This window comes from Narcine bancroftii, chromosome 2 (assembly GCF_036971445.1).
Source record: "Narcine bancroftii isolate sNarBan1 chromosome 2, sNarBan1.hap1, whole genome shotgun sequence".
Lineage (NCBI taxonomy): Eukaryota > Metazoa > Chordata > Chondrichthyes > Torpediniformes > Narcinidae > Narcine > Narcine bancroftii.
Genome location: NC_091470.1, coordinates 45,073,197 through 45,096,858, shown reverse-complemented (window position 1 = coordinate 45,096,858; position 23,662 = coordinate 45,073,197). Strand labels below are relative to the sequence as shown.

The 23,662-nt window shown below is 37.4% G+C and overlaps 1 protein-coding gene across 3 annotated transcripts in view; it reads left to right on the top strand.

The window, feature by feature from the left end:
* The window catches only part of xrcc3 (X-ray repair complementing defective repair in Chinese hamster cells 3), a 29,318-nt gene extending 6,064 nt beyond the window's left edge, over positions 1–23,254 (top strand). Inside the window, exons 2-7 of one of the 3 annotated variants that reach the window (XM_069916520.1) lie at positions 4,575–4,712; positions 10,344–10,556; positions 12,971–13,125; positions 14,388–14,600; positions 17,769–17,815; positions 19,404–23,254. In XM_069916520.1, coding sequence (XP_069772621.1) covers positions 4,575–4,712; positions 10,344–10,556; positions 12,971–13,125; positions 14,388–14,600; positions 17,769–17,815; positions 19,404–19,653 — 1,016 coding nt within the window. In that variant the 3' untranslated portion in view covers positions 19,654–23,254. The remainder of the gene's footprint in view (positions 1–4,574; positions 4,713–10,343; positions 10,557–12,970; positions 13,126–14,387; positions 14,601–17,768; positions 17,816–19,403) is intronic. The other 2 variants (XM_069916521.1, XM_069916522.1) reach the window with 2 other exon arrangements.
* The last annotated feature ends 408 nt before the right edge of the window (positions 23,255–23,662 follow it).

Sequence of the window (23,662 nt, the reverse complement as noted above, 5' to 3'; positions counted from 1 at the left end):
ATACTGTATCATGCGTAACTTTGTTTATTATATTCTTCATAGTTCCAGAACATAACTTTTCCCATGTTTCATTTTTTATCTTTTTGTTTAAATCTTTTTCCCACTTTTGTTTGGGTTTATAGCTTATTTCTTCATTTTCCTTCTCTTGCAGCTTGATGTACATGTTCGTTATAAATCTTTTAATTATCATTGTGTCTGTAATCACATATTCAAAGCTGCTTCCTTCTGGTAGAGGAAATACAGGATATGTTAAAAAAGCTGCCGAACAATAAAGTGCCTGGAGAGGATGGATTTCCAATAGAATTCTATAAAACATTTAAAGACTTATTAATTCCTCCTCTCCTGGAAGTAATGAACCAGATAGAAGAAACACAAAACTTGCCAGATTCATGTAAGACAGCAATAATTACAGTAATACCAAAGACTAACACCAGCATCATATAGACCAATATGTCTACTTAATTCAGATTATAAAATAATAGCGAAATTATTAGCAAACAGGCTGGCCGACTGTGTACCAAAAATAGTAAAACAAGATCAAACTGGATTTTATTAAGAAAAGACGAACAGTGGAAAATGTTTGTAAATTTATTAATCTTAATTCATGCAGTTCAAGGAAATAAGAAGCCAACAGTGGCTGTTGCTTTAAATGCAGAAAAAGCCTTTGACAGGGTAGAATGGAATTATTTATTCAAAGTATTACAGAGGTTCAATCTACCAGAAAAATATATTAATTGGATTAAAGCATTATATAATGGACCATTGGCAAAGGTAACAGTAAATGGATATGTATCGAACCAATTTAAAATAAGTAGGTCAACTAGGCAGGGATGTCCATTAACTCCCTCACTGTTCGCTTTAGCAATAGAACCATTGGCAGAACTGATAAGAACAGAAAATGAAATAAAAGGAATAAAAATAAAGGAGAAGGAGTATAAAATCAGTTTATTTGCAGATGACATCATAGTATACTTAACAGAACCAGAAATATCAATAAAAGAACTATGTAAGAAATTGAAGGAATATGGAGAAATATCGAGGTACAAGATCAACACAAATAAAAGTGAAGTGATGCCAATGAGTAATGCGGAATATACAGAATTTAAAAAAGAATCACCATTTAAATGGCAAACACAAGCAATCCGATACCTAGATATTAGGTTAGATAATATTTTAAGCCACTTGTACAAATTAAGTTATCAGCCACTAATAAAGAAATTGCAGGAAGATTTAGAACATTGGAAAGAATTACTGTTAACGTTGATAGTGAGGGCAAATTGCATTAAAATGAATGTCTTCCCAAGGATACAATGGTTATTTCAATCATTGCCAATTCCCTTAACAGAGAAATTCTTTAATGAACTAAAGAGAATAATAAGGAAATTCTTGTGGAAAGGGAGGAAACCGAGGGTAGCGTTAGATAAATTAACAGAGAGGTATAACCAAGATAGTTTGCAGTTATCAAACTTTAGAAACTATTATAGAGCCGCACAATTCAGGTATTTATCAGATTTTTACCAGACAAGGGAAAAAGCAGATTGGACTAAGATAGAGCTAGATAAAATAGGAGAGAAGGTAACGGAACATAAACTTTATAAGTGGGATGAAAAGCTGGTACGATATAAAAGCTCACCAATATTGCATCATTTACTCAATACATGGAAGAAGATTCACTTAGAATGGAAAAAAACAAATTACCAAATACCAAAATTATTATTGACGCAAGATCAGCTAATCCCTTTTACAATAGATAACTTTTCCTTTAGAGCAGGGGTGTCAAACTCAAAATCACGGAGGGCCAAAATTAAAAACTTGGACTAAGTCGAGGGCCGAACTAAATATTTATTGAAAATTTTCAACAACATCTGCATGTTTTCTCTTCTTTCAACATATGTAATGTTAAACTTTTTCTTATTAAAAGAAATGTTTAATAATAGTTTTGGATAAACTCTTTCCAGAAGCATTAACAAATGAGAAATAAAATATTCAATAAATAATATTTCTCTATAGAGGATTTGTCAAATGTTGCTAGTGTGCTGTCGAATAGTAAAATCTGAGGGCTATTGAGAATGTGGGAGAATAACATGATTCCTGAAACAATCAAATGGGTGACTGATTGTGGGCATGAACTCTAGCAGGGTTATTTGCCATGCCCTTTTTCTATTGGTACAGATATCCTTTGATTTATACACTTTTCAAGTTTTATGCCTAATGAGGTTGTATCCAGGTGCAGGACCATTTTTAACTAGAAATATATTTATCACTGTGACATGAAACTATTGGAAGATCGTTTTATCCTGAGATTAAAGTTCATAATCCTTACTCAGGCCTGTGTGCGGGAGGGCGGGGTTTGCGGGCGATCGGGTTGGGCAACGACAGTGCGGGGGCATCGGCTCTCACTGCAGGGCGGCATCTCAGCGGATCAGCGGCCCCGTCACCGTGAGTCGCGGGTCGGCCTGCGGCAGGGAGGGGGAGTGGGCAACGGTCCTGGCGAGGTCAGGCCCGAGGCCTCCGGTTCCGGGCACTGGGAAGCGGCCTTGGCTTCCCCTGAACCGGCCAGGCCCCAAAACCAGAGTCCACGGTGAGACCCTGCAACGTAAACAGAGGAGGTGGGGTCGATTAGCGGGCTGACGCCAATGCATTCTGGGATTTATAGTATTAGCTGTGCATGCGCTATACTGGCGCGGCGGCCAGCGGGCCACCTCTAATACATTTTTGAAATGATCTTGCAGGCCAAATATAATTATATCGCGGGCCAAATTTGGCCCACGGGCCAGAGTTTGACATGTGTGCTTTAGAGAATGGGAGAGAAAAGGAATCAAAAGAATAGAAAATTGTTTTTTGAGAAATAATTTATTAACATTTAAACAAATGAAGTACAAATATGGAATAACTCATGGTACAATGTTTGCATACCATCAACTGAAAACCTACTTAAAGGATAAATTGGGAAAGAACCTCAATCTTGAGGACTGATCACATTGCTATAAGAGTATGGAATTAAACTGCAGGCAGACATGTATGTGTATGTTGATATTCATATCCTGCATTAATATAATGTTACAAGCCCAGAGGATCCCAAAACCCAGCAGCAATAGATATTCACCAAGACAAATGGTTACTTAAACAAAAGTTCCTTTTAATTATCTTTAAACATGAAAACAGGATCACACTTTAACTTTTCACCATTGACTTAACCCCTTCTAATTCTAAGCACACGTGTATGTAATGTGTGTGTAAGTTCTGAAAAGTTCTTTGATTCACAATCCAATCTTACTTCTTATTCCTCCAAGTTTCCTCATTGCAGGCAATTCTTAGACTTTGCACAGAATTTAACATTTATGAAGTTCACCAGACTTTGGTGTTTGAAAGGTAAATGGTTACCACTCAGGAAGGTTCTTGTCGGTTTTCAGAGAGAAATTTGTTGTTTGCTGGACACCCACAACTGATTCCTTTTAATCTGCCACTTCAGTCCCTTTCCAAAGAAACTTGCCCCATCAAGGTTTTCCAGATGATAACCTCTTTCTTTCAGGTCACCACAGAGTTCCTTTTTGTCTCTCTTATTTCAAGTGAAACATTATGCAGCCAGTCCTCTCCTATGTATGAACCACAAAGGCTTTGACCAGGTTGAACTAAGCACTCACAACCAGTCTTCAAAATGTTTTTTTTTCCCACAAGCTTTCCAGCTTGTCCTGTTCCAGTCCCAGCTGCTGCTACTGACTGTAGCACTGAAGAACTGAATTCTCGCTCTCTCAGTCTCAGAGAAAACCCTGTTTGACTCTCTCTGCTTGCAAAACCACATGACCCTCTTAGAACAGGAAGCAGCCTTCAGACAGACTGCGGCTCTGAACCTAAACCTTCGAGTTCTTTCATCTGTTGCTTTTCAAAACAACAATCCATTAGTGAAGTCTCTTAGGCACTCTCCAAAGCTTTTGCAAAGGCTCTTGGAGCTGGACTGTCTAGCTTGAGCAGAGCTCCAGTAATTTAAATGAAATCTGTTTTGAAGTATTTGTATGTGACCTACACTAAAAAAAACTACCACACTTTATCTCTCAAAAGCATATCTATAACCTTTCACAATAATAAGTACATTTTCTTAATTTTCAATAATATATTACTCCTTCCTGCAAAAGGCTCCCGGAGGACAGTCTTACAGGTCTGTGGGATAAATGCTTCATTTTTATAAAAAATATATTATATTTAATGTGTTTTACTTGCTCTGAATAAAAAGGCGACTGTGTACCCTCACATTAAGACATTTTTGGAAAAGCAAATACGCAGTAACTGAATTCACAAATCACTAATAGAAAAATCACTTATGGAAATGTGAAGAAAAAAATAACAATACAAAATGTAAAAGAATGGAATTTGTAAATTTTTATGAAGGTTTCACATCACAGAAAATCATGATGTGGATGGTTTTGTAGGAACTCAATCCCTCTGCAATGAAGATAAAATATACTATAGATAAAATGATCAATTATGATTAGCAATATTTTTTAAAAATCAAATTTAATAAAATGTATTGTGTGATTTGCAAAGCTTTTTTTTAAAAAAAACTTTTTTTCCAACAGCAAACATTCAATCAATGAAAGAGATTTTGAACTTGTCGGGACCTGATCTGCAGCGACTCACTAAACTGTCTAGTCGTGATGTGCAATATTTGTGTAAAACTGTTGCTGTAGCAATAAAGAATGATCCAATAGTAACAGGTGCGTAAAAAGATAGTGTGCCTCACAATCTTTGTGGGATTCCATTCAAACACCATTTTTAACAGATGTATATACAATTAATGTTATAGTTGTGTAAAATGTCACAATTTTCAGTGATTTATTTTTATCTTGAGTCATGTAATTGTGGTTCTCAACTTTTTTCTTTCCACTCACATATCACTTTAAATAATCCCTATGCCATCAGTGCTCTATGATTAGTAAGGGATTGCTTAAGATGGTACGTGAGTGGGATGGTAAGGTTGAGAACCTCTGCTCTAGACCCAATTGCTACTGAAATATTTTGCTTGCGAAAAATTGTCATTGGCCCATTTTCTTTGGAGATATGAAACTTGCAGATAACAAATCAAACAGTGGTTTTCAACCTTTTTCTTTTCACACATACCACTTTAAGCAATCTTACTAATCACAGAGCACCTATGGCATAGGAATACTTAAAGTAGTATGTGAGTGGAAAGAAAAAGGTTGAGAACCACTGATGTACTTTATTTAAAAACTGGTAAGCATCAATTTGTTTTAATGTTTAGGGTATCATTTTATGAATGAATGTTATCGTGCTGTAACTTTTGCAGATGTTTTCATTCCACACCACTACAGGCCAAGGTTTCCACCTGCTTCAAAAGGACAGCCATCGTACAAGACAGCAAAATGACTTACTCAGTGACTACCAGTGGGTACCTTGCTCTTTGTTAACTGACAAGAAGCCTTATGCTAGCATGTTGTTCATTGAATACAGCTCTGTATTCAACAGAATCATGCCTAAAAAATTAATAATCAAACCAGGGATCTTGGACTCTGTTCCTCACTTTGCACCTAGATCGTTGACTTCTTCATAGGAAGACCCCAATCAGTATGGATTGGCAACACCCTGCTTGCTGACCATCAACACAAAGGGGCAGCTCAAAACTGCTTGCTTAGTACCCTCCTCTATTCCTCTAGACCCACAATTACACAGCCAAGTTCAGCTTGTATGCAGTCTACAAATTCACTGATGACACCGCCATTGATGACCAAATAACATGTAATGATGAGTCAAAATATTGAATGCAGATGGTTATGTGGTGCCATGGCAACAATCTTGCTCTTATCGTCATTGAGTCAAAGAAGCTTGTTGTGAACTTTAGGAAGGGGAGGCCAAGGGACTGTTTTCATTGGCAGGAGACAAATGTCTCTACTTTGTAAGGAAACTGAAGAGATTCAGCATGTCATTGAATACCTATTGAACTTGTACAGTTGTACTGTGGAAAGTATACTGATCGTTGCATCATGGCCTTGTTTGGAAATGTGCCCATGAATGCAGAAGGCTGAATAAAGTGGCAAACCTAGCCAAATCCATTACAAGCATCAACCTCCGTGCACTAAAGAAATCTACATGAGACATTCCCTCAACAAAGCAGCCAGCATCATAAAGGATCCCTATTAGCTTGGTCATACTCGTATGTTGCTGCTACCTTCAGGTAGAAGGTACAGAAGCTGAAGTCTGGCTCCTCTAGGTTCAAGAACAGTTTCCCCCCCCCCTATTCCTCCCCCCCCCCCCCAATCCCCAACAGCTAGTGGGGTCTTGAACATTCTCATGCTGCCCTTACAAGAATACTTGACTACTGGAAGTGTGAATTTTTCTCTTTTATATTTATTATCTTTTTCCTCTCTTCTAATATTAATTTATACCTGTTGTTAGTGTAGCTGAGTGTAAGGTAAAACATCATGAGATGGGAATGTGTAGGGAGTTACCCTGTACAGGGCAGTAACAAGAAGGGGAGGTGTCCTTGTACTCCTGTTAGGTAAAACATCATGAGATGGGAATGTACAGGGCTGTAACAAGATGTGAATGCATCCTTGTACTTACAAGATAAGAGAGACTTTGATGGATTGAGAGGCAGGAAGCTAGCAGGGAAAGGATAGCAACAGTTTTAGTCATTGGACAAGTAATGATATGATGATGTTCTAAGCACATATCCAAGGGTATAAAAAATCACCATTTTGCTGATAACGGCAGAATGCATTCTCCGACTAACATGTTTAGTCGCAAGTGTTACAATCCGGTAATAAAGAACAAAGAACCCTGATTTCGACTCAGCCTGGTGTTTGTCTCACTCATTCATGAACAAAGCAGACCTAACACTGAGGCAAGAATTTCAGTGCACGTGTAATTATACTTGTATGTACAACAATAAATAATCTCAACGTCATACAGAGTGTGAGAGCTATTCCAAAGCTCAGCTGCGAGATGTTATTTATTGGGAAAAAAAAAACAAATGAAGGAGATCTAAGATTTAAGGCTACAAGATTTGAATAGTTTTTATAAATAGGAAATAGATTGTTATACTGGAAGCAAACAAAAAAAAACTTGAACCCTTTTGTCCAAAGTACACAATTAATGTGCTGTTCAACCACACATAAAGTTATATTTCATAGTCTGCTCAGTGGTTAGTCTCAGCTGTTTCAGAAATTAGAGACCTGCAATAATTCTTGACACCAAAACAAAATATAGCAAAATCAAGAATTGTGTATTTTCCTTATAACTTTCTGAGTCACTAAATGAAAGAATGATTGGCCTCAACTATATTGCATTCTGTAGGGAGTCAATGTCCTTTGGATGATTATATTCAGTTAATATTTCCTTATAATTTAAAGGAGGACATTCAGCCCACCGTCCATGCCAGTTTACAAAGCATTACCCTCATATTTCCCTGCAACCTTTTCCTTGCACATCTCTGAGTCTCAACCACCAACCTATTTGAGAGGCAATTTACATATGCCAATTACTCAAACAACCAGCTTGTGTTTGAAACGCAAAAGGAAATTGGAGCACTCAGAAACTCAGGTATTTACAAGAAGTGGAAACTCCATAAAACATTTCAAGTCCAGATCAAATCCTGGTTATTGGAAGTGTGAGGCAGCATCACTTACTGATGGGCAGTCATGCCATCCTGCCTTGTATACAGACAGTGTTATGTGAAATTGTACACCTGTGGCAACAAACGCGCTTGGTGGTCAGGCAAACCGGCTCTGAGTGTAACGCACACGCCATCGGAGCAGCCGCACAAAAGATGGCGCCGCTCATCCTTCTGTTAAAAGCAAGGAGCCCGGATGTACACAGGCCACACACTTACTTAGCCTTGACGTGACTTCCGGCACAAGGGGGAGGGAGTATCGAGCGCCTTAAGAATGCTGAGCGCAAGACAAAATAAACTCACGAGTTCTAGACGAACCCACTGACTACCAATCTCATCTAGCACAGATGCTCCACACCTTCAGTACTGAGACCATGACAGCAGACCAGCGAGGAACAGCAGCTGTTGGTGACTTGTAGTCAAGGGACTCCCTCAGGCTGCAAGTGACTTGCACATGCAAAGAAACTTTGTGCTTTTCAGGACAGAAACGATCCGGGCAGACTGTAGTCTTTCCATCGAGAAGTCCAGAGTCCAGTTTCATGGAAGGGCACTAAGTCTCAGAGAGTGGCAGTGACTCCCAGCAAGTATTGTTTATCCACCGTCCTTTGAGGTATGATCAGGTTGAATGCCAAGCTGAAATTTTGAGAATGACTCATTGCTCTCTAGGTGGGTCAGGTCGAAGTGGAGGGTCAAGGCTATTACATCAGTGTGGACTAGACTGGAAGGTAGGCAAACTGGAATGAGTCCAATGTCACTGGAAGGTGCACTTTAATGTGTTCCATCCCCAGCTGTTCAAAGCATTTCATGATCAGTGCCACTGGGTGGTAGTCATTTAGTCCGATTGCCATCACTTTCTTAGGCACCGGATGATGGGAGCTATCTTAAACCTGCAGGAACAATGGACTGCTGCAGTGAGATGCAGATTTTTGTTACAACCTCCGGCAGCTGAACCGCACAAACCTTCATCTCCTGACCAGGTTTGTTATCTAGATCTGCTGCTTTTTGTGGGTTCACCCTGAATAGAATCTTACTCTCCTCAGTTGCTGCTATTCAGGGTGCCTGTTCTTCAGGGGGAGATGGGGCTTTCTTTGAAATCACCATGTTTTTCTCATTAAGTCATGCGTAGAAGGTATTGATCTGTCAGGAAGGGAGGTATCATTATCACTCATCAGCAAGGTTGACATCTAGTCAGTTATTCTTCGAATGTCCTGCCACATGCGCCTCGTGTTGCTGATGTTACACATGTGTCTAGTTCTCTGCAAACCCATGCTTTGCCTTTCTGTTTGTAGGAGAGTTCAGCCTAACTGATCTTGATGCCATCTTGTCTCCCGACCTGAAAGCACTGTCGTGAGCTCCAAGTGATGCACGAACTTTTAGATCATGCCCCTACTTGCTAATGAGTCTGATGAGATGTGGCATGTCATCAAATATTCTATCAAACTCCTACAGGTGCACTATGAATGGTATACTGGCAGATTGAATCACAGTTTGGTTTGGGAATTCGAGATCCCAGAAGTACTCCAGAAGGTAACAGCCAGGTCCAACAGGCTTCGACCTTCCATCTACTGCAGACATCTATGTGAGGAACTGCCTCAAAAAGGCAGCCAACATCAGAAAGAATCCTCATCTCTCAGGCCACAACCTCTTCACACTACTACCCAGAGAAGTGTGAATCTGTGGAATGCTCTGCCACAGAGGGTGGTAGAGGCGGATTCGCTGACTATGTTCAAAAGAGAGTTAGATAAGACTCTTGTGGGTAACGGAGTTAAGGGTTATGGGGATAAGGCTGGAAAGGGGTACTGATGGTAATGATCAGCCATGATCTAAAATGGCGGTGCTGGCCCGACGGGCCAAATGGCCTACTCCAGCTCCTATTGTCTATTGTCTATCCTGAAGACAAGAACTCCAAGTTCAAGAACAGTTTATTTCCAACAGCTACTGGGTTTTTTTTAATTTCCACTTGTTACTCTAATCATGGACCTTCAAAGATTGTTGCACTATTTCAAGGTCACTTTTTTGCATTAGGAAAATGATGAATATTCATTATCCAACTTATTTTTGTGTGTAGTGTCTATTTTAATTCAATTCAGCATATTGTTATAGGTTTTTTTAGCTTTTGATTACAAAGAACCTCTTCCAGCTACAGCAAAAATAATTTTGGTGCCCATGTACATAGTACAATATATATTGCAATCAACTTATTATCTTTAGAATTTGTTTAAGTCATGAATTTGTAGAACCTATCCCTTGGAAAAGGAGTATCTGTTAGCTTGTCTAAATTGAGAATTAGCTAAGATATCAATAAGAGTAAACTGGAATAATTAAATGCTCCATGGTAGACTTTGGTCACCGTCTCTGAAATTGGGGTAAGAAATTGATCTCAAAGTTAGAGATGTGAGTTAGGATAAATAACCTCACTTATTTATCATAAACTATGCAGTCAAGTGCTTGTTGATACTAAAATATATATGTATGTGATTTAGATTTTTGGTTTTCTGATTTTCTACTGGCAAATTATTTCTCCACATTCATTCATTCATTCTTTGTTTCACAGGGGAGGCAAAAAGGATGAAATGTTACCTGATGAGATGATTAGCTTCCACACCTTGCCAATATACTGATTATTTGCTTTTCTTCCTATTCTCTTGGCTAGGTAATAAAGGTGAAGTCTGGAAATAGTGTGAAATAATGTAGCTGTTATACTTCGTTTATTCTCCAGCCCTCCAGATATACAATGGTCAATGTCCTTTTCCAACACAAAATCAAAGACTTAGTATGAGTTGCCCAATACTAGATGTGCTACTAGGAGGTGGAATTCCATTAATGGGAATCACAGAAATTGTTGGAGAGAGTTCAGCGGGGAAGACTCAGATCTGCCTGCAGCTCTGTCTGTCTGTTCAGTTCCCATGCAGTTATGGTGGAAGAGAATCAGGTAAATATTGTTTTAGTTTATGATTTACTGTTGTACAAGTTAGTTAAATGAGTATAGTAAGGCAAAATAAAATCTATTCTTGATGTAAAAAACCTAAAAGGGATAACTTTTGGTTCAAGGTAAAAGAATTTTACTTTATTCAATTATTACAAAAGGACTTTGTGCTGAAACGTAACTTTATTTTTCCACAGATGCTGCCCTACTTTGCTGGGTTTCCAACATTTTCTTTTTGTAACTCTGTTATGATTGTTTTATTAGAACTCCAACATGTGCGGTGAATTCTTTTTGAGATGGTTTCTCAAGTGATGTGTGACAGAGTATATAGATATGTTTTTGGGAGATAAATTGGGAAAGATTTGTTAGAGTAGGTAACATACAAACACTGTAAAACAGATCTTATTTGAAATACTGGAGCTCTGCTAATGCAAGACTTGTCTGTGCCTCAGGGACTTTGCAAAAACTTTGGAGAGTGCCCAAGAGACTTTACTAATGGATTGGTTACAAAAAGGCAACAGATGAAAGAGCTTGTTGGTGCCACATATTGTCTGAAGGGGAACTTGCTGTTCTAAGAGGGTCATGTGGTTTGGCAAGCAGAGAGAGTCAAACGGGCTTTTTCTCTGTGTGTGTGAGAGAGAGAGAGACAGAGATCACTTATACAGTGTTACAGTCAGCAGCAACAGCTGGGACTGGAACAGGACAAGCTGGCAAGCTTGTGGAAAACCCCATTTGGAAGATGGGTTCTTATTTCAGCCTGGTCAAAGCTCTTGTGGTTCATGTAAGAGGAGAGAACTGGCTGTCTAATGTTTCACTTGGAATAAGAGAAACAAAAAGGAACTGAAAGAACGAGGTTATCATCTGGAGAACCCTGAAGGGGGGAAGTTTCATCAGCAAGACACTGGAGTGGCTGATTAAAAAGCAATCAATTGTGGATGTCCTGGAACAACAAATCTCTCTCTGAAAACCGACAAGAACCTTCCTGAGCAGTAACCATTTACCTTTCAAGAACAAAAACCTGGTGAACTTCATAAATGTTAAATTCTGTGCACACTATCAGAATTCCCTGCCAACCAGTAAACTTGAAGGAATGAGAAGTGAGATTGGACTGTGAACCAACTAATTTTTTTGAACTTACACACACATTACGTACACTTGCGCTTAGAATTAGAAGGGGGTTAAATTAGGTTAAGTTAGTCAAAAGTGATAAGTTAAAGTGTGATTCTGTTTTCATGGTTAAAGATAATTAAAAGCAACTTTTCTTTAAGTAACCATTGGTCTTAATGAATGTCTATTGCTGCTGGGTTTTGGGGTCCTCTGGGCTCATAACAATGTAATCAGACATTTTAGGATAGACGCATGAGAAGTTTTTTCTCAAATTTCTTGCTAACTCGAAGGCTCCCTTCTTGATCCACCCAACTGTGATAAACTAGTTAACTTTCCCAGAGCAGCTTTATTGCTCAAGGGATGAATTGAGTTTGTCATTATTGTGATCTGCCCCAGTGAAATGATCAAAAGTCACGCTTTGATTGGAACTATAGATTTCACAGCATCACCAGGTTTTAGAAGTCCTGGAAGAACTTGCTCTTATCCTGTCTCTACCTCATTTGTAATAGAGCTATTGTAGTATTATGTGGTACAAGACTTGTGTGGAATGAGTTATCTTGTCCTAAGAATCTTGAACTAAAATATCCAAAGTAGTCTTAATTCAAAGGCATTTATTTGTAAAAAAAAATATTAATAATATCAAGGAAGATTTTGTAATCTGCAGCAAGTCTTGTCTTTGAATCGTTAGAAAAATAATTTTATTGTTAGCCAAGTCAGGCCCTTAAAATTAACCAAAACACGCAAGGTGATAAAATTTTTAAGTTTACAAAACAAGCAACAAGCTTAATCATAAATACCGAAAATATTTCTGGATATTTCAAATGAAAACAAAAATGAAATTCACAAGCTAATTAATAATAAATCTTTTTAAATGACCTCAGGATAAAAGCCTTGTGCACTTCTCATCTTGCATTCAATTTGAGGGAGAAATAGCCCTTGAAGCTCCTTGAATTTGGGGTAGAATTTTGAAATGAATGCACTGTAAGTATAGGACATTCAGTCAAATTACCCTCTCTTGTCCTGAATTCTGAGGAGTTCAGAGTGCATTTAAACAATTACTGAGAGGGCAAAGCTCTTGAGAGCACAATAGGACACAAAAATAGAAAAGATTGTGCTACGTCTTATTTTTTTCATTTAATTAATTTCATTAAACATGGTAAATTATATATTCTTATGTCTGAATACAAAGTTCAAATTTTCAGTTTTTGTTTCTTTTTTTTCTTGTCTCATTTGAACATTTTTGGGATCCATAAATGTGATTATTTTTCCCTCTCACATCCCTTTTGAACTTTTTGAACCTCTTATCCTTCTAGGAGCTGTGTATATTTGTACAGAGGATACTTTCCCAAATAAGCGTTTACAGCAATTGATTGCCTATCAGCCCACGTTAAGAGCTGATGTACCCGTTGATGTTGTTAACAAGATTAAGTTTGGTAACAGCATCTTTATTGAACATGTTGCAGATGTGGTGAGTTCAATGTGAATGAGTGTTTTCTCTGTTATATCTTACAAGCAAAAAAAATCCACCCAGAGATTAACATGATACAAATAAAAATTGAAGATACCTCATTTTATAGCAATATTTGGACATGTATGATATGCAAGTGATTAGTTCTAAAAATTAATAATAGGTTTCTACTTAAAATTTTGCACTGAGAACGAGTGCCTGAGTTGAAAAATTACATCATAAAATTAATGAGTCCATAGAAATAAAGAAATACTTTAGCTTTTAAAGTTGATTTTTTTTTGTCTTGGAAAAATATAAAGTTCACAGTAGTTTGTTTACTCTAAACATTTAGAAATAAAACCTCATTTAACTTAAACTAGCCTATATTAATCCAAGTTGATTCAACTGAAATAATTGAGCTGTTCATTTGTTAATTCATTTGGAATGGCATGTGTTTCAATGTCACATAAACAGATCTGACTTAAAGTGTACTAGCATGTGACTAATTCAGATCCAGCAATGATTTTAGGTTTTCCCTCATTCAGAAGTATCTCTGGAAAAGTACAGATATTTTGCCCAGTGTGATTTTGGATTTACCAAGTAGAATTTGCAATTATTTGAATTTTATTTAAATTTGTTCTAGTGTGTGCATCTATTAAGATCAGAATGATTAAATTGCTTGTCATGATCACCATTGCTTTTGTTGCCTGGATCTCTGATTTGCACATTCTATAAACTATGTAAACTTAATGAAGAAGTGCTGGTACTGCTATGTTAATATTACAACTCAGGATTTCTGTAATGCACAAAATCTTGAACTTTATGACAGCCACTTTCTGGAATTTCTACGACTATACTCCAGTGCTGGGCACTTCATTAGAGATTTTAAAACTTTGATAGATGGCTATGTCAGCATGCATGGTGTTATGGGTGGGGTTTGTTCTTGTTTTTATTACATTGAGGGATTATATGTTGTAGCATGCCGTATATTTATACAGACACATAAAAATCAGGTCATGGCTTTAACTAGGAAGTGCCTTAACTAACCATGAAGACAACTTGCAAGTCAGAGATAAACGCAGAATGTTCATTGCTGACCAGAACAACTTGAACCTCACCAAACATTTTTCTATCATTAGATAAGCGTTATTTGTTAAAATGTTCATAAGTTTGTCTTGCAGTAATCAAGGTTGACGATTGAGAAGAGTTAAAGAACTAGTGCCTTGATCAAGTATCATTGATTGAGAGATACTAGATGCCTGTATTTTGTTTTTGTTTGATAGGAATCCTTCAATCACTGTCTTAGTAAGAGATTACCAATATTACTATCACGTGGCTTGATACGTTTGGTGGTGATTGATTCAATAGCAGCTTTATTCAGATGTGAATTTGGAGCCACTGATTCCATTGCGAAAGCCAAATGTCTTCAGAAGTTTGGAGCCATGCTCCACCATCTCAGTCACAGGTTTAGTAGCCCCATCATCTGTGTCAATCAGGTACATTTTTACAAAGTAATAGAATGTATTGTTCTTGTTTAAACACTTAGCTGCACATTTTGGAATTCTTACCCACTCTAAATCTTAAATCTCCTTTATCTAGCAGGACAACAGGAAAGGATACATAGGTTTACCATCACCTCTAATTTTGCTCCAAATAATGCACTATTCTGATTTGTTTATTTATTCCTGTTTGAAAGTTCAGGAATTTCCTCATTATCAATATAGTAAAACTACTTTCCTTGGGCAGAGAGCAGATATTCACAGAGTCTTGATGAAACCTCACATTTCAAAATTAAAAAGAAAAGTACCCAATACACAAAGCAATGAATTATTTGTTTATACACAATAAGTATTTAAACCAAAAGATCATGACAGGAGCAGAAATAGGCTATTCAGTCCTTCGAGTCTGCCCCACCATTTAACCATGAGCCGCCCATTTTCCCACTTAGCCTCACTGCCCGGCCTTCTCTCCATAACCTTTTATACCCTGGCTAATCAAGAACCCGTCAATCTCTGCCTTAAATACACCCAATGACTTGGTCTCTAAATCTGCTTTTGGCAAGAAATTCCAACAAATTACTACCCTCTGGCTGAAGAAATTCCTCCACATCTCTGTTCTGAGTGGATTGCCTCAGTCTTCTTGTCCTGAACTTTCCCACCAATGGAAACAACCTTTCTACATCTATTCTGTCCATGCCTTTCAACGTTCGAAATGTTTTAATGAGATCCCTCTCATTCTCCTAAATTCCAACGAGTACAGGCCAAGAGCTGTCAAACGCTCCTGATATGACAACCCTTTCATTCCTGGAATCAACCTTGTGATTCTTTAATGAAGAACTTGTTGTTGTATTCTATCAAAATGGATGTAATCAAGCATACATTGAAGAGAACTAAATTATAGTATCTAGTTCTGAAGCTGAAAGTGTATTTTCAACATCTTAAAAGATTTCAAATGGTTATGAAGTTTTTGTATGTTATTAATCCATTATCAGTTTAACAGTTTCTTCCTTGATGCCATTGTGAAGTCAGTAAATTTAGCTCAAGAAAATGAAGCATGAAATGATAAAATACTGATTCCTTACCTTGTCCAATGGAATCAGTGAGCAGAGATCACTGAGCAAAGATCACTGAGTAGAATCACTGAGCGAAATCACTGAGTGGAATCACTGAGTGGAATCACTGAGTGGAATCACTGAGCAGAGATCACTGAGTAGAATCACTGAGCAGAGATCACTGAGTAGAATCACTGAGCGGAGATCACTGAGCGGAATCACTGAGTGGAATCACTGAGCAGAGATCACTGAGTAAAATCACTGAGCGGAGATCACCCTTTCTCTGAAAGCTTTGTCATTGTTACACATCATTTCTTCATATCCATCACGTCATGATCCTGTAAAGACTTTCCAGGTGAGGCAAAGCTTTTCCATACACATCATCCAACCTAACCTAAGAACTCCTCTACATTGGTGAGACCAAGCCAGATTGAGTGACCATTAAATACCCACGCTCTGTTTGTGAATCATCAATTTTAACTCCCCCAACTATTTCTATGCAAATATATTTGACCTCAACCTCCATCCATTTTTAGGATGAGGCCAGATGATAAATTGAGTAACAACATGTTTCTCTGGGACCGTTTGAAACTAATGGTATGAACGTCGATTTTTAAAACTTAGGTAATCCAACTCTATCCGTTTCCATCTCTTTACCCACTCCTGTACTTATTTTTCCCTTTCACAAACTTTTCTTCCGCACCTACTCCACCTTTTATTTACAGCTCAGTAGAACCAATTCTGTCTATTTAAACACAACCACTCAATCACATCCAGATGGGACTCATACCCATAATTTGCTGCTCTGGAGGCTAATGCCTCATCCATTACACCACCAGGTCACTCCCTCTGACCTATAGTCTATCACCTCTGGGCCCCTTCCCTCTAGTTTCTTTCCTCCTTGATAAAGGATCCCAACCCAAAATGTTGACTGACCATTTCTACCCAGGATACTGTCTGACCTGTTGAGTTCCTCCAGCAATTCTTTATTTGCTCAATATTCCAGTCTTAGTGTTTTTCTACAATTTATTTTTAAAAAATGCTCATTTTAAAATTTGCAGCTGAGGCCTTCAGCAGAAAAGGGACTATATCACCCCTATTCTCCTTCCCTTCACTGGTTGCCAGTACGCCTCAGGATAGATTTTAAAGTCCTCCAGTTTGTTTTCAAAGCCATCAATAGACTAGCCCCCTCCTTCATCACTGATCCCCTAATGCCCTACTCTACTTCAAGACCCCTCAGATCAGCCAATTTAGGGTGCTTGGTTGTTCCATACTCAAATCGCAGACCCAGGGAGTTCATGCTTTCAGGATAGCAGCCCCCAAACCACGGAACAGTATTCCTCTATCCATCAAATCAGTCCCTTCCTTTAACTCTTAAATCCAGGCTGAAGTTGTAATTTTACTCGCAAGCATTTTGAGGCGATTGATGATTGTTACCATATTGTATTAAAATTCTAAACCTCGGGTACCCGTTTTGTACTGCACTTTAAATAGCTGCTTAAGTTAGGATGTAATTTATGATCTATACAGCACTTTGGTCAACGTGAGTTATTTTAAATCTGCTATATAAATAAAATAAAAAGGCCATGCGTTTTTAATTGACAAATCAATTTCAATACAGAATAAAGAGGTCACTTTATTTTACTAAAAAATGAATTTAAGTGCAATAAAGGAACAGAGTTGCGCTGCAGATTGCCATTTTTCTTTCAGAATAACATGCACATCACTAGAGGGATAGAATTGGAAAGTTGCATAAAGACTTTAGAAGGATGCGAGGTAACTTGAAAGAAGCATGCAAGATTCTGAAGGGTCTTGCAAAGATAGGAGATGTGAAGAGGAAGAACCTAGAAAAAGAGCTCATTGATTAAAAATAAGACAAAGTGAAATTTCATTCTGAATGAGGGCACAGAACATTTAAATATTTATGAAGAGGAGGTACATTGATACTTGATATGCAAGATGGTGAAAGATTACTATAGATAGGTCAGCAGTCTTGCAGGGTCAAATGGTCTCCTATTGCTCCTAATGTTGTGTCCATAACCGGAATGTAGATAAAACAGACATTAGAGTTATTTAATAGAAATTAAAGTCTGTTTCTGCTCTTCTTTTGCAGGTAGCAGATGCAGTAAGTGATTCTCATCTGTGTCATAGTCAATTAGGGCAAGTATAATTTTTCCATCTCATTTGCATATTAAATAATAAATTATTTTGTGCCAAGAAAAATTAAGCATAAAAGTCCAAATGTGGTACAGATGAACAGGCAATTAGGTGTACAAACTTGCAAATTATTAAAATATAGCATTACAAATTAGCAAAATAGTGGATTAAAATCCAAAAATGCTGGAACCCATCAGCATGTCAGGCAGCATTGGGGAAAGAGAAAGATTATAGACTCTTCAACCAGAAACCTCAAGCAACCGGCAAAAAAAAAGGAGGAAAATAAATAAATGCATACTTGTTTAAAATTTCAAAAGTAAATGTCCTCTGAAATAACAAATAAACCCTTGGTGAAGATGGGAGCAAATATTCAGCCAGTGGAATGCCTTGGTCATGCTTTGCTTGTAGCACCTGTTTGAATAAAGTTGTGTTTGAATAAAATGGCATCACCCAGGATGAAGAGCTGGTTGATGCTACTCGCCGTTGGGGTGACTCTTGGTTAGTATATTGTATATTAGTAAGGCTTTATTTGTAAACTTGGAGGAGGGAGAATTAATTATGATGGTGACATGGTTAGCGTAGCAATTCGCACGATAGCAGCAGCAACTGGGATTCGAATTTTAATTTAAATTTTGTAAGTTATGGGAATCATCTGATTAAAGAGGTCTTTACAGAATTAAGGACTACAATACTGATTTTTTTTTTCAAATTACATTTAGTAGTGTCTTTTATCTTTTAAATTGTTTATTTTAATGCTGGTGTATTAGTTTGGCATTGTAAGAGTGACTTTCAAGCAACCGAAAAATTTCCATATCCAGTATCGACCAATCCCGGTAGGTGCTGAATACCAGGGATTTACTGTATTTTGTTTCCATTTCCAGAGGAATAGAATTCAAGATTGGAAAATATGTTAACTATCTATAAAGCCTTGGTTAGTCCATAGCTTCTTTTGGGTTCTTCTAAAGAATATATACATATTGGAAAAAGTGCAAGAAAAAAATTACAATAATATGATAAAGAATAGAAAATAACTGTTAAAAGGGTCTGACAGATGGGTGTATTTGAAATAAAATCCCCAATGGTTAATTTTAGTTGTATTAATAGCTGGTTTTCCTTTAAATTCTACCAGAAACTGGTTCTTTGAGTACTTCGTCAATTTTTGTTATTTAGAACAGAATGAAATTTATTTGCAATGGAGTGAGCCAATAGTTAATTAACAACTTGCATTTATCTTGCATTTTTACTAAATCATTGCAGTGTGCTTTATGAAAATGCTATGAAGGAAACTTAACTATTACTGGGGCAGGTGACAAAAAGCTACAATGTGTGCAATATCTGAAAGGAAAAGAGAAATAGAGAGGTGTGGGAGGAATGTCAGAACTGAAAGCATAATTGTCAGGGGTGCAATGACCAAAATTAGAGGACAGATCTGGAGGAGCACAGATATTTTGGTTATCATTAAATTTATATGAACAAATTTTGCAGTTTGTTGAATATTGAAAGATTTTTAATTTCATAAATGTGGTGGCATTGCATTTCAATGTTGTGGTGTCAGATTTTATGTGGTTATCTATTTATTGTTCTTTTGCAGCTTATGTGACAGAAGAGTATTGCCAGCTCTAGGCTTAACTTGGTCAAATCAACTCTTGATGAGACTAATGGTTAGTCGCACACAGATCTGCTTAGAAGACAAGCATTCTGATGGCAAAGTCTGTGCATCAAATATTGGGACTGTTCTACGAAGAATGGAAATTATTTTTGCCCCTCATCTTCCTCAATCATTCTCCAATTATATTATCAAAAAAGAAGGTGTAAAGGGAATTAAAGGAACAGAAGTATAACCAGGACCAAATTAACCATTTTTCTTCCCCTGCTATATTTTTCTCTAATTAGATTGTCAATAAAGATAACTCCATCACCAACCTCCCTCCATTATCAGAATGGTTTAATATTCCAGTGTAGTTTTATAATCTTTTTTTGAAAATTTTATTTTTTCCATTTGCATCAATTACAAACATATTTCTTCATCTTGAAAAATGCATTATATTAAAAATGATGCAAAATTATACTTAATCTAATTTTATCCCCATCCCTTCCCCCTCCCCCCAAAGAAAGAAAAAAGAAAGCACACCTGAATAATTTCACATCATTCATTATTTATATTTTTAACATATTAATTCTATCTTGAACATATTAATTGGGAGGAGTGGGTATAGCGGACGATATGGATTGAATTTTATCAACAAAATCCATGTATAGTTTCCAAATCATCAAAATTTTTCTGGTTGGTTCCTTAAATTATAATTTTTTTTCTAACAGTATACAATTTTGTATTTTCCACATGCCATCTATCCAACCCTACAATATTGTCTGACTTCCACGTTACCGCCATACATTTCTTCGCCCCTGCTTATTGCCAGCTCTAGGTTTGACCTGGACAAATCAACTCTTGATGAGACTAATGCTTAGTCGCACACAGATCTACTTAAAAGACAAGCATTCTGATGGCTTTAATAATCATTTTTGATGACTGTATTAACAAGATCATTATTGCTTTCATTGCCCACTGCAGTTTGTATTTGTGATCCATACCTTTATTTTTCAAAGCCACTGTTTTCAGTCTGCTGGCCTGGTCCTGTTTTCCTCCAAAATTTACTTGGCTTTTCTGGCTTATTGTTCTTAAAATATTTCATCATTTTAACCAAATTAAATTAATTTGGCAGTCTAAGGCACACATAACTGAAGGAGTTAGTGCAACATGTGTTCCAATTCAGCATTGTATGTTCTCCCATGACTGTGTGAGTTTCCTCGAGCGTTATGATTTCCTCCCATATTCCTAAGAAGTACAGAGTTCTGAGGTTAATTGACCACATGGTATATCATTCTATTTTCAGTCTGCAATTGAAACTTTTACAAGGAATGAAGTAGTGAGCACATTTTAACCATAGAACATTGCAGTATAGAAACAGGCCTTTTGGCCCAGTAGTCTGTGCTGAACTATTAATCCGTCTAGTCCCACAGACCTGCACCCAGTCCATATCCCTCCCATCCATTAACCAGTTCAAATTTTCCTACATTCATCAATTTCCCCCTAATGTTTTCCCCTTTCGCCTTTAACCCATGTCCTCTGACTTGTATCTCACCTAACCTATCTGTCCCCGTCATGATTTTGAATACCAAAATCAGATCTCCCTTCATTCATCTATGTTCAAGGGAATAAAGTCCTATCCTGTTTAACCTATCCCTGTAACTCAGTTCCTTAAATCTCAGCAGATCCTAGTAAATATTTGCACTCTTTCAATCTTATTGACATCTTTCATGTAGTTAGGTGATCAAACCTGCACTCAATACTCTAAATTTGGCCTCACCTATGTCTTATTCAACTTCACCATACATCCCAACTCATATACTCAATACTTTAATTTATGAAGGCAATGTGTCAAAAGTTCTCTTTACAATTCTATCTGTGATACCATTTTAAGAGAATTATGTATCTGTATTCCCAGATCCCTCTGTTCTACTGCACTCCTGAGTGCCCTACCAATTACCATGCAAGTCCTACCTTTTGTATCCTTCCTAAATGAAAGACCTCACACTTGTCTATTTTAAACTCCATCTACCATTTTTCAGACCATTTTTCTAGCTGGTCCACATCCCTCTGCAAGCTCTGAAAGCCTTCCTCACTGGCTACTGCACCTCCAATCTTTGTGTCATCAGCAAACTTTCTGATCCAATTGACCACATTATCCACCGTGATCATTGATATAGATGACAAACAACAATGGGCCCACCAGTAATCCTTGAGGCACACCACTTGTCACATGCTTCCAGTCAGAGAGGCAATCATCCACCATCACTCTGGCTTTTCCCATAAAGCCAACATTGAATCCATTTTACTGAGAATACTGAGTGACTGAAGCTTCCTGACTAATCTCATATGTGGGTCTTTGTCAAAGGCCTTGCTAAAGTCCATACAGATAACATCCTCACTCTTCATCAACCTTCCTGGTAACCTCAAAAGATTGGTTAAACACGACCTACCATGCATGAAGCTATGTTGACTATACCTAATCAGCCCATCTATTGAAATACTGATGTGTCAGGTCTCTTAGAACAGCTTTCAGTAACTTACCTACCACTGATATCAGGCTCACTGGCGTATAGTTTTCTGGGATTTTTTTTGAGCCATTTTTAAATGGAACAATATGACCTGCCCTCCAATCCTCTGGCACCTCACCTGTAGCTAAGGACATTTAAAATATACAGGGCCCCTGCAATTTCAGCACTTGCCCCTCTCAAGGTCTGAGAGAATACCTTGTCAGGCCTAGGGCATTTATCCACCCCTATTTGTTTTAACACAGCAACTCCTCTATAATCTGTATAGGTTCCATGACCTCACTGCTTGTTTGCCTCACTTCCCCAGACTCTGCCAGTTTCCTGAGTAGGTACAGATGCAAAAAAAAATCCCATTCAAGATCTCCCCTCCATCTCTTCTGGCTCCATACATAGCTGACCACTCTGATCTTAAAGAGGACCACTTTTGTCCCTTACTATCCTTTGTTTTTAATATACCTGTAGGACTTCCCTTCACCTTGTCTGCCAAAGCAACCTCTTTTAGTTCTCCTGATTTCCTTCTTCAGTTTTTTCCTGCACTTTTTTTATACTCCTCACTTACCTCATTTGCTCTGTAATATCTTTACCTGTTATATACTTCTCTCTTTTTCGCAACCAGATCCTCAATATCTCTCAAAAACCAAGGTTCCTTATGCTTGTTATTTTTTTTCCTTTAATCCTTATAGGAACATACAAACTCTATACTCTGAAAATTTCATCTTTGAAGACCTCCAAGCACATCCTTGCCAGAGAACAACCTGTCCCAAATCATGCTTTCTAGATCCTTTTTCATTTCCTCAAAATTTGCCTTTCTCCAATTTAGAATCTCAACTCAAGGACCAAACCTATCCATATCCATAATCATCTTCAAACAAAGATCTTACGTTTTAACAAAAGATCGTTTCAAAGCTTATCATAGATTCCAAATTTTTAGTGACTCCACTAAGGTTTTGTGCATCAATAATCTGTACCTCATAATATTTGGAATTTTTTAATATAAATACTACACAGAAATCCAACAGTGTGAAAACACAAAATCTTCATCTGAAATATCTCTATGACAAAGTTTGAAGGCTGAGCACTTAAACCAAGATTTTTTTAAAGGCTATTGACAAACTGTTCTTGCAGTCAGACTTGAACTACAAGTCACAGCCTTGCATAGCTGCTGGAGCAGGGAAATTGACGGTTTGTGTAAAGTGAGTTCAATTTGACAGATAGTCCTAGTATATAAAAATACAACTGCTTTGCAATTTACAATCTCTGGTTCACTTAAAAAACTGATTTCTACAATGTAGATTGTGACTTTATAATAAATTTCTTTTAGTACAATTTGAAGTTGAAGTTATTTTTGACCTTATTATTAGTCAACATAATGGAGTGAAAAGAGAAAATACTGTAAGGAATGGTGAAAGGGGTGTTGTATTATAGACCTCCAAAATGGCAAAAGGAATCAAAATGGGAAATACGTAAGCAAATTTACAGTGCAGAGACAGTAAGTTGGTGGAAGTGGATTTTGACTGATCAGAGTTGAAAAGGATCATTGTTATTAGATGTGAAGAGAGGAGACAGAATTCTTAGAACATACTCAGGAGAACTTTTCATTAGGTCAATATGCAACAAACACAAGAATGGGAAGTTTGACACAAGTAGGAGCTTGATGGTTGGCTTGGACATTGTGGGCTAAAAGGCCTATTTCTGTGCTGTCTCTGACAAAGGCTGAACGAAATGGAATTCTGT